The sequence below is a fragment of the Amblyraja radiata genome, chromosome 2, assembly GCF_010909765.2.
Source record: "Amblyraja radiata isolate CabotCenter1 chromosome 2, sAmbRad1.1.pri, whole genome shotgun sequence".
Lineage (NCBI taxonomy): Eukaryota > Metazoa > Chordata > Chondrichthyes > Rajiformes > Rajidae > Amblyraja > Amblyraja radiata.
Genome location: NC_045957.1, coordinates 2,748,198 through 2,764,178, shown reverse-complemented (window position 1 = coordinate 2,764,178; position 15,981 = coordinate 2,748,198). Strand labels below are relative to the sequence as shown.

Below are 15,981 nucleotides of genomic sequence, written 5' to 3'. Positions count from 1 at the left end.
TGTTGTGTACCTGCCTCAATTACTTCCTCTGGCAGCTCGTTCCATATACCCACCACTCTCTGTGTGAGATTTCAAATTCTAGAGGGCATAGCCTTAAGGTGAGAGCGGTAACGATTAAGGGAGATAAGTGGGGCAAGTTTGTTTGACACTGAAAGTGAGGAATGTCTGGAATGTGTTGTGGAGGGTGGAAGCAGATATGATAATTGTATGTAAGAGACATTTAGATAGGGACATGGATATGGACGGATCGGGATCATGTGCAGGCAAAGGAGATCAGTTTAACGGCGTCATGTTGGGCACTAACATTGTCGATCAAAGGGCCTGTCCCTGTACTGTAGTGTTCTATGCTAACTGCAGTTTCACGCCCCTTGGCTGAATGACTGGTCACTGACGGTTGGAGCGAAACGTGCCCACAGCTCCCTGGTGGTGGGAGAGAGTTGAAGCGTGCTATGGACACTCACTAGGTGGGCAGTCCCATCCGCTGTGACAGCCGTGGAGAAGCTGCGGAGAGCTCTGTGTCAGAGACCGTGCTCCTCCCCCTCTCCCTGCTGCGCTGGGAATGTGCTCAGCAAGAAACTCCCGCTCTGCCCGTTCTGGATTGCACAGTGCACTCAGCCGGTGCCAAGGTTGCAGATTTAACACGGAGCTCTTTAACAAAGAGAGCGTCTCTGTGTGGGCAACAAAAGCAGCCTCTGAGTTTCCAGTGTTGGACAAAGAGGCAGTGTCTGTCGATTAACTCACCCCCGGTATCTTCATTCAGTGCAGGATGCAAACAAGAGTGCTCACACAGACAGCCCAAACCTTTCACACATGGCTTCAGTTCCCAGAATGTACAATGAGCACAGCACATCTATCACCAGCAGCTGGACAGGCAACTACAGCTAACACCAGGCACACAAAGCAAACAGCCTGGTCAGCAGGATCCAGGCCTGATGCAGGAGCCAAACACATAGGGACAGAAATAGGACAAAGTCAGTCTTTTTCCCAGGACAAGCAGTCTGGAACGAGAGGGCACAGGTTGAGGATGAAAGAGGAAAGATTTAAAGGTGATCTGAGGGGCAACATTTTCACACAGACTGGTGATGATTATGTGGAACGAGCTGCCAGAGGAAGCTGTAGACACTGTTACAATAACAGCATTTAAAGGGCATTTGGGCAGATGCATGGACGGGACAGATGTGGAGGAATCCAGGTATAATGCAGGCAAATGGGACTTGCTTAGATGAGACAACATGGGTCCAGGATCTCTCTGTGTATAGTGTTCAAGAAGGAACTGCAGATGCTGGAAGATTGAAGGTACACAAAAATGCTGGAGAAACTCAGCAGGTGCAGCAGCATCTATGGAGCGAAGGAAATAGGCGACGGTTCGGGCCGAAACCCTTCTTCAGACTGATGGGGGGTGGGGGGGAGAAGGAAGGAAAAAGGGAGGAGGAGGAGCCCGAGGGTGGGGGGGTGGGAGGAGACAGCTCGAGGGTTAAGGAAGGGGAGGAGACAGCAAGGGCTAGCAAAACTGGGAGAATTCAACATTCATGCCATCCGGACACAAGCAACCCAGGCGGAATATGAGGTGCTGTTCCTCCAATTTCCGTTGTTGCTCACTCTGGCAATGGAGGAGACCCAGGACAGAGAGGTCGGATTGGGAATGGGAGGGGGAGTTGAAGTGCTGAGCCACCGGGAGTTCAGGTAGGTTATTGCGGACTGAGCGGAGGCGTTCGGCGAAATGATCGCCCAACCTCCGCTTAGTCTCCCCGATGTAAATCAGCTGACATCTAGAGCAGCGGATGCAGTAGATGAGGTTGGAGGAGATACAGGTGAACCTTTGTCGCACCTGGAACGACTGGCTGGAGGAGAGCTGGGAAGGGGAGGGGAAGGAGGGAGAAAGCAAGGACTACCTGATATTGGAGGAGTCAGTGTTCATACCGCTGGGGTGTAAACTGCCCAAGCGAAATATGAGGTGCTGCTCCTCCAATTTGCGGTGGGACTCACTCTGGCCATGGAGGAGCCCAGGACAAAAAGTTCGGATTCGGAATGGGAGGGGGAGTTGAAGTGCTGAACCACCGGGAGATCAGGTTGGTTATTGCGAACCGAGCGAAGGTGTTGGGTGAAGTGATCGCCAAGCCTACGTATGGTCTCACCAATGTAGAGCAGCTGACACCTAGAGCAGTGGATGCAATAGATGAGGTTGGAGGAGGTGCAGGTGAACCTCTGCCTCACCTGGAAAGACTGCTTGGGTCCTTGGATGGAGTCAAGGGGGGAGGTAAAATGACAAGTGTAGCATTTCCTGTGGTTGCAGGGGAAAGTGCCAGGGGAGGGGGTGGTTTGGGTGGGAAGTGACAAATTGACCGGGATGAGTCCCACTGCAAATTGGAGGAGCAGCACCTCATATTTTGCTTGGGTAGTGTACACCCCAGCGGTATGAACATTGACTTCTCCAATTTCAGGTAGTCCTTGCTTTTTCCCTCCTTCCCCTCCCCTTCCCAACTCTCCCACAGCCTACTGTCTCCGCCTTTTCCTTTCTTCTTCCCAGTCCCCACCTCCACATCAGTCTGAAGAAGGGTCTTGACCCGAAACGTCACCTATTCCTTCACTACATAGATGCTGCCTCACCTGCTGAGTGTCTAGCATTTTTGTCTACCTTGGGATTTTGTTTAATCTGATTTGCCAAAGCCATTTTATGGTCCCTTTTGGCCCTTCTGATGGCTCGCTTGAGTTCTTTCCTGCTTGCTTAATACTCCTTAAAGGCCCAGGATGATTTCATCTTTCTAAATTCGGATAAGTGTGAGGTTGCATTTTGGGAAGTCAAACCAGGGCTGGACCTTCACTGTGAACAGAAATGCCTTGGGGAATAATGTAGATCAGAGGTATTTAGGAGTACATTACATCAATCTCCGAAAGTGGCCACACAGGTAGATATGGTGGTGAAAATGCTTTTGGTTCACCATCACAGGTACTGTTCACTATCACATACACTGTTCACCATCACAGGCACTGTTCACTTCCACAGGCACTGTTCATTATCACACACTGTTCACTTCACAGGCACTGTTCACTACCACACGCACTGTTCACCATCACACGCACTGTTCACTACCACACACTGTTCACTACCACACACTGTTCACTACCACACACTTCACTTCCACACGCACTGTTCACTACCACACACTGTTCACTATCACAGGGACTGTTCACTACCACAGGCACTGTTCACTACCACAGGCGCTATTCACCACTATCACAATCACCACACCAGCTCAGCACAATGAGAGGTTGAGTCATACACAATAAACCAGATCCTTCGCCCAACTCGTCCTTGCCGACTAAAATTCCCCAAAAGCTCGTCCCTTTTGGCCCATATCCCTCCAAACTTACCAACCCATGTAACTGTCGGAATGTCTTTTAAATGTTGTTATTGTACCTACCCCAACTACCTCCTCTGGCAGCTTGTTCCACATACCTACCACCCTCTGTGTGAAAATGTTGTCCCGCAGGTTGCTATTATACCTTTCCCCTCTCACCTTATACTTCCAGTATGTCCTCTGGTTCTTGATTCCCCCACTCCGAGCAGTCACCCTCTGTATTTCCCCCTCATGATTTTATACATTTCTGTAAGATTGACCCTCAGCCTCCTGCGCTTCAAGGAATAAAGTCCTGGCCTGCCCAACGTCTCCTTGCAGCTCAGGCCGTGAGTTATGACGACATCCACATAAAACTTCTCTACATTTTTTCCAGCTTAACGACATCCTTCCTCCAGCAGAGTGAACAAAACTGAACACAATGCTCCATGTGCGGCCTCACCAACGTCTTGTACAACTTTAACATAACACAACATGTGGTGATTAGTGTTCTGCCTTACAAATAAACCAGGACCTCTTTGATTAGCTTAACTCTGCGCTTCCAAAGCCCTGACAATCAGCCTCACCTATCACATGCATTTTAATCCTCCCTAGAACAGAAACTTAGAACATAGAACAATACAACATAGAAACAGGGCATTCTGCTCATTATATCTGTGCTGAACATGATACTAAATTAAACTGCTCACTTCTGCTTGCACATGATTTCTACCCCTCCATTCCCTGCATTTCTGTATTTCTATCCTAAATGCCACTATCCATTCTGCCTCCACCACCAGCCCCCAGGCACCCATCACCCTCAGCTCCACCTGCTGAGTATTCTTCCAGTGGTTTGTTTTGCTCCTAATTCCAGCCTCTCTGATCTCTTCTCATAACTCAAAACCTTCTCTCCCAGGCAATATTCTGGTGAATCTCCACGGCACCGTCTCCAGTGCAATCTCTTCCTTCCTACAGTGTGGTGGCAACGTTTGAAGTATTGCATGCAGTTCTGGTCATCAGGCACAGGAAGGATGGGGCGACTTTGGAGAAGAGGTTTACCAGAACACTGCCTGGATAAGAGGGTATTAGATACAAGGGGTGGTGACGGAAACAGATACAATAGCAAAGTTTAAGACCCATTGACAGGCAGAAAATGGAGGGATTTAGAGCACAAGCAGGCCGATGGGATTAGTTTAATTTAGCAACACGGTTGACACAGGCATGGTGGTCTGAAAAGCCTGTTCCCGTGCCATGTTCCAGAACCGCACACAGTACTCCTGTTGTGGTCTCATCAATGTTTGTAAAGTTGTACCACAGACTAACCTAAGACCAGGCCAAAGAAAGCAAGCTTCTCAATGCCTTATTCACCAGTTCATCTGCTGTTAATTTAGGTTATCAGGGGTCACAGATATGGAAATGTACCCCCTCTGACTCAGACGGAGACGTATCCCCTCCGGAAGGCCACCTCGCTCTGTTTATCCCGCTCCCACTCTTCCTGCACAGGCATTTTCCATTCTCTGGAATGCCCCTGCTGACCTGGCCGGGCCGACATCTGACTCCAGACTAGGGTTGCCAACTTTCTCACTCCCAAATAAGGACAAAAGGTCAAAATACGGGAGTAATTCCCGACTCGGCCGTGGCTGGGTGAATGATGAGTTGGCCCTGGTGCTGGACTGCACACAAAGCCCAGCCAGCGGGCCAACTGAGGAGGTTTGGCCCACGCGACGTCGCGCGAAATGTCTGGCACCCCATCTAACTTGGCCATGAGAAGGAGGGGTGGTGGTGTCGGCGGTAAGCGAAGGTCGGACAGCTGGCCGGGCTACCGACCGACGGGGTCACGGGCGAGGCACTGCTGCTGCTGCTGCACTCCATGGGCTGCACTACGTCGGGACAGGTGAGGCGGGGCCAGACGCAGCGCTCTGACCTGACAGTCCCCTCGACCTGAATAGTAGCAGTCAAATACGGGACAAGGGCGGTCCCGTACGGGACAAATCAATTTAGCCCAATATACGGGATGTCCCAGCTAATACAGGACAGTTGGCAACTCTACTCCAGACTCACGGAATGTTTGAACTGCTCCCCACTGATGACGATAAATGTCCATCATCAAAGAGACAAACAAATTCCCCTTCTCTGGCCCACATCTCCCACACCATCTCCTCGTCCTCCATCACCCCTTCCTCAGCTCTCCGTTTGTCCTGGGCCACCCCACCCTCAGCAGACGACAGCCTCCAACACCTCTCCCCCAGTGAACCCCTGCCAGCCCAGTAACAAGGCGTCTCGGTGGTGGGGGGCAGCGGTGGTCTGGCAGCTGTGTTTCGGGGGGGCGTTGCTTGATCTGGTCAGGAAGCGAGAGGGTGGGGGAGGGGGGGGGGGGGTGGAACCATCCCAGCTCAGTCCCCATGTCCCGCAGCAGGAGGACCCTTACCTCAGATTCCCTCTTGCTCTTCGCTCTTTTCACCACTGACCCTGTAAAGCAAAAGAAGACCTTCAGAACCCCAGCATGTCACTGTGCAGGGACTGACATTCAGCCCATTGAGTCCTTCGTAGCTCAGTGACAGAGCATCCCACTCCACAGGTCACACTTGCCCCTCCCCGCCCCCTCTCCGCACAACCACGCAAATTCCCTCTTCCCAGACATTTATCCAGCTCCTTTGTAAACGCTCCAGTGAATCTACGAGTCGTGAATTCCAGATTCAACTATTCGCTCTAGAAAGAATTCTCATTCATCCAGCTTATAGTTCTTCATCAATCCCCTTCATTCATGACACCTGGCCCTTCACCCCTACACCAACGGGAACAGTCCTCAACTAGTCCTGATATTAAATCAATTTGTCAGCTCCTCGGGTGACCTCCCTGGCCCAAGAACAACCCCAGCTTCTCAATCTGTCCACGTATCCATCCATACTGAATCTACCTGCACTCTTGCAAACCTTCACATCTCTACCATCTCGTGGCCCTCACAAGCATGGAGCTCCATTTGAAGCAGAGGTTTATCATGGCAAGAGAGCATTGAGTCATGTAGCACCAAACTTGTCCTTTATTCTGCAACTTTATTCCTTGGAGTGCAGGAAACGGTTAGACAGGTACATGGATAGGACCGGTTTAGAGGGACATGGGCTAAACGCAGGCAGGCAGGACTAGTGTAGATGGGACATGTTGGTCGGTGTGGGCAAAGTTGGGACAAAGGACACTATGAGGAACCTAAGGGGCAACCTTTTCACAGGGTGATGGGTATATGGAACAAGCTGCCAAGGGAGATAGTTAAGGCATGTACAATAACAACATGTAATGACATTTGGACAAGTACGTTGATAGGAAAGGCTTGGGAAACATGGGCCAGGCGCAGGCAAATGGGACTAGTTCAGTAAGCTCTTTGGTCTACATGAATGAGTTGGGCTGAATGGTCTGTTTCCATGCTGTATGGCCCTAAAACTACACACAATACTCCCAAACAAGTTCCTATTTATTTTTCCTCTCTCACCATAAACCTATGTACTCCAGTTCTTGATTCTCCAACTCTGGGTAAAATACTGTGCATTCTTCCCCTGTGTATTCCCTCAGCCTTCTTCATCAACAAATAAAGTTCTAACCTGCCCAACTTCTCCCTATAACTCGGGCCCTCGAGTATTGGTAAATCCCTGCACTCCTCTTTCTCCCTTCCCTCCCCTCTTTCTCCCTTCCCTCCCCTCTCCCCTTCCCCCCATCACCACATCCTCCTTGCTTCGCAGGATACCACCACTGCTGCTTCCCACTAATGGGTTTCAGATGCAGGGGGAGTTCCACTCAACCAACCAACCCCCTTATTTACACTCATTATTTTTTAATTTAATTCAAAGAAAGACTGAAACCTTCAATTAAAATCTGTGCTGTCCCTGTCCTGCTAGTGAGTTTGGGTTTAAGTACAACCCAGAACACTACAGCACAGGACATAACTTCACTGAGCTGAATGTGGTTTAATGGTTGAATGGTGCTTTTATGGCCACATGTGCAAAGTATAAACGCACAATGAAGTTATTTCCTTACAAACAGTCCAGTACCCAATGCCAAACCCAAGCACATCCCCGATTAGCAAATTGTACAGAAATCGTCCACTGATCCTGCATGCAAGAAGCTTTGGCGCCATTTTCAAAGTCCAGTCCATGCTCTAGGTCTGAGTGGTGCCCGTTCCAGGCGAGCCCCAGGCGGGCCACTAGCCACCGCCTTCCCTGGACGGGCGGGTCAACCAGCAAACCAATGTCTCTCTTCTTGCCGGTCCATCTTTGTTCCACGGAGGTGCCATGTTGCCAAGTAACCTCCATTTGCCCCCATTCCCTACATATCATAGAAACATAGAAATTAGGTGCAGGAGTAGGCCATTCGGCCCTTCGAGCCTGCACCGCCATTCAATATGATCATGGCTGATCATCCAACTCAGTATCCCGTACCTGCCTTCTCTCCATACCCTCTGATCCCCTTAGCCACAAGGGCCACATCTAACTCCCTCTTAAATATAGCCAATGAACTGCCCTCGACTACCCTCTGTGGCAGAGAGTTCCAGAGATTCACCACTCTCTGTGTGAAAAAAGTTCTTCTCATCTCGGTTTTAAAGGATTTCCCCCTTATCCTTAAGCTGTGACCCCTTGTCCTGGACTTCCCCAACATCGGGAGCAATCTTCCTGCATCTAGTCTATCCAACCCCTTAAGAATTTTATAAGTTTCTATAAGATCCCCTCTCAATCTCCTAAATTCTAGAGAGTATAAACCAAGTCTATCCAGTCTTTCTTCATAAGACAGTCCTGACATCCCAGGAATCAGTCTGGTGAACCTTCTCTGCACTCCCTCTATGGCAATAATGTCCTTCCTCAGATTTGGAGACCAAAACTGTACGCAATACTCTAGGTGTGGTCTCACCAAGACCCTGTACAACTGCAGTAGAACCTCCCTGCTCCTATACTCAAATCCTTTTGCTATGAAAGCTAACATACCATTCGCTTTCTTCACTGCCTGCTGCACCTGCATGCCTACTTTCAATGACTAGTGTACCATGACACCCAGGTCTCGCTGCATCTCCCCTTTTCCTAGTCGGCCACCATTTAGATAATAGTCTGCTTTCCTGTTTTTGCCACCAAAATGGATAACCTCACATTTATCCACATTATACTGCATCTGCCAAACATTTGCCCACTCACCCAGCCTATCCAAGTCACCTTGCAGTCTCCTAGCATCCTCCTCACAGCTAACACTGCCCCCCAGCTTAGTGTCATCCGCAAACTTGGAGATATTGCCTTCAGTTCCCTCATCCAGATCATTAATATATATTGTAAATAGCTGGGGTCTATACAGCTCATACAGCACTGAGCCTTGCGGTACCCCACTAGTCACTGCCCGCCATTGTGAAAAGGACCCGTTTACTCCTACTCTTTGCTTCCTGTTTGCCAGCCAGTTCTCTATCCACATCAATACTGAACCCCCAATGCCGTGTGCTTTAAGTTTGTATACTAATCTCTTATGTGGAACCTTGTCGAAAGCCTTCTGGAAGTCCAGATACACCACATCCACAATATCTATGTGCCTTGCTAAAAACCTCTTAAGCATCATTATCATATCTACCTCCACCACCACCCTTGGCAGCATGTTCCAAGCACCCACCACTCTCAATGTAAAAAAACTTGACCTGCACATCTCCTTTGAACTTTGCCCCTTTCATCTATTCTCTGACATTTCCATCCTGAGAATAATATTTTGCCTTATCTACGCTTCACATCATTTTAATTAAATTTCATCAGGTTTGCCATCAAACTCTGACGCTCGAGACAAAACAATACATGTTTGTCTTATCTCTCCTTAAAGCTAACACCCTCTAATCTAGACATCATTCTGGTAAAGGGCCTGTCCCACTTGGCGATTTGTTCGGCAACTGCCGGCGTCATATCAGTGTCACCAAATGATTTTGAACATTTCAAAATCCAGCAGTGACGTTAGTCAATGATGCCGGCAATCGCCGAAAAATTTGCCAAGTGGGACAGGCCCTTAAATCTCCTCTGCACCCTCTCCAAAGCCTCCACATCCTTCCTGTAATTGGAGGGCCATAACTACATACAATACTCTAAAAGCAATCTAACCAAAGTTTTATAAAGCTGCAACATGATTACCTGACACTCAATGCCCTGAACGATGAAGGCAAGCATACCAAATGCTTTCTGTACCACTCTGTGCACTTGTTTTGCCATTTACAGGGATTTGTAACCGAAGATCTCTCTGAACACCAATTGTCTTCAAGGTCTTAACATTTTTCTGCATAGTTGTCTCGTACATTTGATGGCCTAAAATTCTTTTTTTTTTCACTTACATTTTTATTGATTTTTCAGAGATATATACAAAACAGTGCAACACCATCACCATAAATAAAACAAAGTAAGAAAAACAGCAATCAAAACAAAAAAATAAGTAGATAGGGGGAAAAAAAGAAGTAAATAAAAAAAAAATTTGGAATAAGACCGTGTGGTTCACTTACCAAATTAAAAAAAGAAAAAACATTACATTGATTAGTTATCTGGAGATAATTCAATATTCATACAAACATACCATCTAGTTCTATATAACACCATCTTCCCATATCTAGCTCGGCATTTATCTAATTGGTGTCATGGCTCAAATAAACGGTCCATTTTTCCCAGATCTTCTCAAATGAATTCTTGACTCTCAAGGAATATGTCAATTTCTCCATATTAAAGATGTCTCGCACAATTTCTAACCACTGTTCCTGTTTTGGACTTGTTTCATTAAGCCACTGCCTGGTAATGGCCTTCTTACTTGCTGCAAGCAAAACTTGAATCAAATATATATCTTCTATTTTTACAATATCTTTAATACGCCCCAGATACATCACAGGGCAGGTATTTGGGATTTTATAACCCAAGATATTATTTACAGCTGCATTAACATTTTCCTAGTATGGCCTTATCTTTACACAGTTCCAGAAAATATGCGAGTGGTCTGCCTCCGTACTCCCACACAGCCTCCAACAGTGTTGTTGGACAGCAAGTTGTCTGCTTTTTATATTGGGTGTTATAAAAAAGCTAGATAGATTCTTCCAGCAAAATTCTCTCCATACTAGTGAGCTTGTGGATGAACATTGTGTTTCACACATTTGATACCATTGTTCTTCTGTTATTTGAATCTTTAATTCTGCTTCCCATTTTGTTTTTATGTAGAGCGTTGATGCTCCCCCGCTTCCCACCAGAGCTTGGTAGAAAGCAGAGATGACCCGAGACCCCTTCTGTTTGTATGCATCCACAATCACCTTGATCACATTATTTGAAGTTTCATCTAGTTCTGGCCTATCTCTTGTAAAGTAGTCTCTTAATTGCAAGTATCTAAAACAATCTTTGTTTTCGAGACCATACTTTGACTTAAAATCTTGGAAGCTCATAAACTCGCCATTTTATGAAACTATACATTGCCGTTATGCCTTTTTGTGCCCATTCTTTGAATTTTGAATCATACACCCCTGGCTTAAACTTTGAGTCATATGCGAACCACATCAATGCGTGAACCCCTCTTTTTAATTTGTATTTTTCCACTATAACATTCCATATTTCTAACGTAAATGCTACTATTGGATCCATAGCATGTCTCAAAGCCTCTCTCAGATATTTGTCTCCCACCAAAATCTGGGTCTGGTAACCCTGTATCTCCCTTTCCATTTCTTTCCATCGAGATTCATAATCAGGTCTACACCAACAAGCCAGAGGTCTGAGTTGAGCTGCATAAAAGTATTTCCTCAGATTTGGTAAAGCCATTCCACCCTTGCTTTTCGGCAGTTGAAGTGTTGTTAGTTTTATTCTTGGTGTTTTGCTATTCCAAATGAATCTAGAGATCATTTTATCCCAGGCTATGAATTTATCTCGGGGGACATTAATTGGGAGAGATTGGAATAAATATAGTAGTTTAGGTAGGATATTCATTTTTACCGTTTGTATTCTGCCACTGAAGTCTAGAGGAAGGGTCGATCACCTCTCAACATCCTTTTTGATGTTTTCTTCAATTTTGTTATAATTAGTTTCAAACAAGTTGGAAAGTGTTTTGGTTATAGTTACACCAAGATACTGCATCATTTTAGAGTTCCATTTCAGATTATATGCATCTCTGATTTGTTGGGAAAGAATTTGTGTTTTTGTTATATTCAGTTTATACCCTGAGTAGTATCCATATGTTTCAAATAGGTTCATTAGATTTGGGAGACATATATCTGGTCGTTCAAGAAAAATAATGATATCATCGGCGAAAAGACCAATTATATGTTCTTTCCCCCCTATTTAAACCCCCTGCAGGTCTTCTCTCTGCCTTATTGCTTGTGCTAAGGGTTCGATATACAAAACTAAGAGAGTAGGAGAAAGACAGCATCCTTGCCTTGTGTCCCTCTCTAACTGGATCCTTTTTGATATGTTTCCATTCACCTTAATCCTAGCTGTAGGCTCCTAATATATTGTTTTAATACACCGAATTGCATCTTCATTGAAACCAAATCTCCTCAGTACTTCATATAAAAATACCCAACTAACACTATCAAAGGCTTTTTCTGCATCTACACTGACCAGGACCATATTTGTATCCTTTTTTTTAGCATTATCCACAATGTGGAGGGTTCTTCTAATATTATCCTGTGTTTGATGCCCCCGAATAAATCCAGTTTGGTCTTCATTAATCAGATCTGGTACAAAAGTCTCGAGTCTTTTACAAATGATTGAGGTAAATAGCTTGTAGTCTACATTTAAAATTGAGAATGGCCTGAAATGTTTACATTGCTCTTTGGGTAAAATGGTAATAATTGCTTCCTTCCATGATGGGGGAGCCCTGCCCTCTTTAAGGGTCCAGTTAAAGCAAGACAGGAGCAGAGGTGTTAGCTCTTTCTTAAAGGCCTTGTACTATTCTGGTGGAAGCCCATCGCTGCCTGGTGATTTACTAGCCTTAAGTCTACTGATTGCTGCTTCCAGCTCTATGAGACGAATAAAACTGATTGTATTGTTGTATTGTATGATGGCCTAAAATTCATCACCTACCACTTGTTCAGATTAAACCATCTGAAATTTCTTAGCACGTGTCACCAGATTCAAGAAACGCTGTTATCAGACTATAAAAGGTCCTCTCATAAGATAGATCTCTCAACCTACTTCATTGGTGCTATTGCACTTTCTTCACCTGCACTTTCTGTGTAACTGGAATGCTGAGAACTAATATTCTGCACTCTGTATCTTTGCTCCATTGCTCTACCCACTGTACTTGAGTTTAGCTTGATTGTTTTTATGGATCGTATTATCTGATTTAATTGGGTAGCATGCTGAAAAAAAAGCTTTTTACCACACCTCGGTACACATGACAATAATAAACCTAAACCTACACTCTATACTTGGGTATTTGCACTACCTGTTGTACTCGTTTGTGACTTTAATGCACTGGTGTGATTTGACTGGATAATATGCAAGCCAATACCAATATCCACAATTCCATATATTTTAGTGTCGTCAGCAAACGTACTGATCAGCTCACCTGCAATTTCCTTCCTGATCATTATGTTCAGCACACTCATTGTGGCTGAAGGACCTGTTCCTGTGCTGTAGTTTGTTGCACTGTATATGCCACAAACAACAGAGGTCCCAGCACTGGTCTGGTTTTTTCTTTTCTAAAACTACATTCTGGAATTGTTCCCATGTAGGGGTGGAGAGCAAATATGAGCCCATGGTTTAGGGAAGGTGGGAGAAAGAAATTGTTGTGGTGAAGATATTTGCTAGAATTAGAATGAGAGGTTACTATTGGACATCATTGTATTGGTCTGGTTATTGGCTTATTGTCATGAGATATTGTGCTATGCCATCAAATCATACTATAGACTTTACTTTGAACATTTCCCATCTCCTGTGGCTCCACACAGAGGTGACCGCTTAGATTCCTGAGGGGTCCCACTCTCTCTCTCTAGCTACCCTTTTCCTCCTTATGTATTTAGAAATTCTCTTGCGATTGTCTTTAATGCTATCTGCCAGAGCTGTCTCCTGGCCCTTTTTGCCCTTCTGATTTCCTTTTTTGGTTTGCTCCTTAGTTCCCGAAACTTCTCCAGGGATACACTTGGTCCCAGCTGCCTGTACCTGTCTCATGTGCCCTTATTCTTGACCAGAGCCTCAATTTCCCTCATCAGTCAAACAAGGGCGTACATATCCTGAGCTTTTGTCAGCACACTTTTAAAACCATCCCACTTGGCTGATGTTCCTTTCCCCTCAAATAACCTGCTCCAGTCAACTTGAGCGAGACCTTCTCTTATACCTTCAAAGTTGGCCTTACCCCAATTTAACATTTTAACACATGGACCCTCTCTGCCCCTATCCATAACTATCTTAAACCTAATCAAACAGTGGTCACTAGTCCCAAAAGACTCCTCCACGAGTACTTCATTCACTTGCTCTTCCCAATTTCCCAAGACTAGATCAAGTGTTGCCCTCTCACATGTGGGGTCCTCTGCATATTGCTGGAGAAACTCTCCTAAACACCTTTGAGAAATTGCACCCCATCTAAACCTTTCACATTATGATTTTCCCAGTCAATATTGCCACCCCCAACAAGGTGATCATCCCTTTCTTATTCCTCAGCTCCACCCATATAGTCTCATTGGACGAACCGTCCGTAATGTCACCTCTCATCCTTACCCAAGTCTTACCCATCAGGCCCCTTGGAATTAAAATATGTGCAGTTAAAACCACCTCCCTTCCTTGCTCTCTGCCTTTCTTCTGCCCATTGCATTCACTTTACTTGCTCTCATCACCCTTCATACCAACGTCGAACCTCTCACCTGCCTCTGTCCAGTTAGAGATCCCACCCCCCTGCCAATCTAGTTTAAACCCACCCGCATAGCATCAGCGAACCTGCCCGCCAGGATATTGGTCCCCCTCCTGTTACGGTGCAACCCATCCTTTTGTACAGGTCACTCCTGCCCCAGAAGAGATCCCAATGGTCCAGAAATCTAAATCCCTGCCCCCTGCACCAACTCCTCAGCCACACATTCATCTCACCTATCATCCTGTTCTTACCCTCACTAGCACGAGGTACTGAAAGCAATCCTGAGATCACTACCCTGGAGGTCCTGCTTTTCATTCATTTACCTAATTCCCTGTACTCATGTTACAGAATCTCCTTCCTCTTCCGACCTATATCGTTTGTGCCAACATGCACAACAACTTTCGGCTGCTCCCCCCTCACTCTTGAGGATGTCATGCAGCTGCTCCGAGACGTCCTGGACCCAGTCACGGTGGCGCAGTGGGAGAGTTGTTGCCTTACAGCGAATACAGTGCCGGAGACCTGGGTTCCATCCCGATTACGGGTGCTGTCTGTACGGAGTTTGTACGTTCTCCCCGTGATCTGCGTCAGTTTTCTCTGAGATCTTCGGTTTCCTCCCACACTCCAAAGACATACAGGTTTGTAGGTTAATTGGCTTGATAAATGTAAAAAAATGTCCCTAGTGGGAGTAGGATAGTGTTAATGTGCGGGGATCGCTGGTCAGCGCGGACCCGGTGGGCCGAAGGGCCTGTTTCCCTGCTGTATCTCTAAACTAAACCAGGGAGGCAACACACCATCCTGGAGTCTCGACTGCTGCCGCAGAATCTATGTCTGTACCACTAATTATCGAGTCGCCCACCACTATTGCCCTGCTTGACGTCACTCTTCCCTGTTGAGCCTCAGAGCCAGGGTTGGTGTCGCAGCCCTGCCTGCTACAGGAACCTTGATGTGTTGTCCACACCCACAACTCCACGAAGGTGTTCCTGTTTTGAAGAGGTACGGCCATTGGGTTGCCCTGCACTCTATATTTAATTCTCTTCCTCGTGCTCATCCACCTTCTCTTTTCTTGTGCTGAGGAATTGGTTGGGATGGGCACCTCAATTTGTAATATATGTAAATTGTTTAAGCAACAATGTAGGTTAAGAGATTCAAGAGTGTTTAGTTGTCTAATGCACTGGATATAAGCCAGAAAGTCTTGCTGAAGGCACATTAGATGCAATGACAACAGCGAATAAATATACAATAAATTATCTGTTATTTTAAATCAACCAGACCATAATAGTACAGAAATAAAGTACATCGAGTGCAAAGTCTGTAGTGGTTCTGTGCTGACGAAGTGGTTAGGAAGGAACTGCAGTTGTTGGTTTACACCGAACATGGACACAAAATGCTGGAGTAACTCAGCGGGACAGGCAGCATCTCTGGAGAGAAGGAATGGGTGACGTTTCAGGTGGAGATCCTTCTTCAGACATCAGAGCCTGAAGAAGAGTCCCTACCCAAAACGTCACCCGTTCCTTCAATCCAGAGATGATGCTGGTCCCGCTGAGTTACTCCAGCATTTTGCGTCTATCTTCTGTGCTGAAGAAGGGTTGTGGCTTGTGTTGTGCAGGGCGGCTCAAGAATCTGATGGTTGCTGGGAAGAAACTGAACCTGGAGGTTTCAGGTTCGTGCACCACCTTCCCTTTGGTGGCAGTGAGATGAGAGCGTGGCCAGGGTGGTCTGGGACTCTCATGATCTTTGCTGCATTCTTGGACTGATTATTGAGTTCACAGGTGGCAGGATGTAGTTGTGTAGAGTGAGGAAGGTTGTCATTAGGTACAGCAGGGTACAGACCACCGAG

General features: G+C 46.2%; 1 protein-coding gene across 1 annotated transcript in view; it reads right to left on the bottom strand.

Annotated features, from left to right (window-relative positions):
* Window positions 1–15,981, bottom strand: part of LOC116984372 — a 131,466-nt gene that overhangs the window by 107,581 nt on the left and 7,904 nt on the right. Inside the window, exon 2 of the mRNA XM_033038533.1 lies at window positions 5,764–5,804. Coding sequence (XP_032894424.1) covers window positions 5,764–5,804 — 41 coding nt within the window. The remainder of the gene's footprint in view (window positions 1–5,763; window positions 5,805–15,981) is intronic.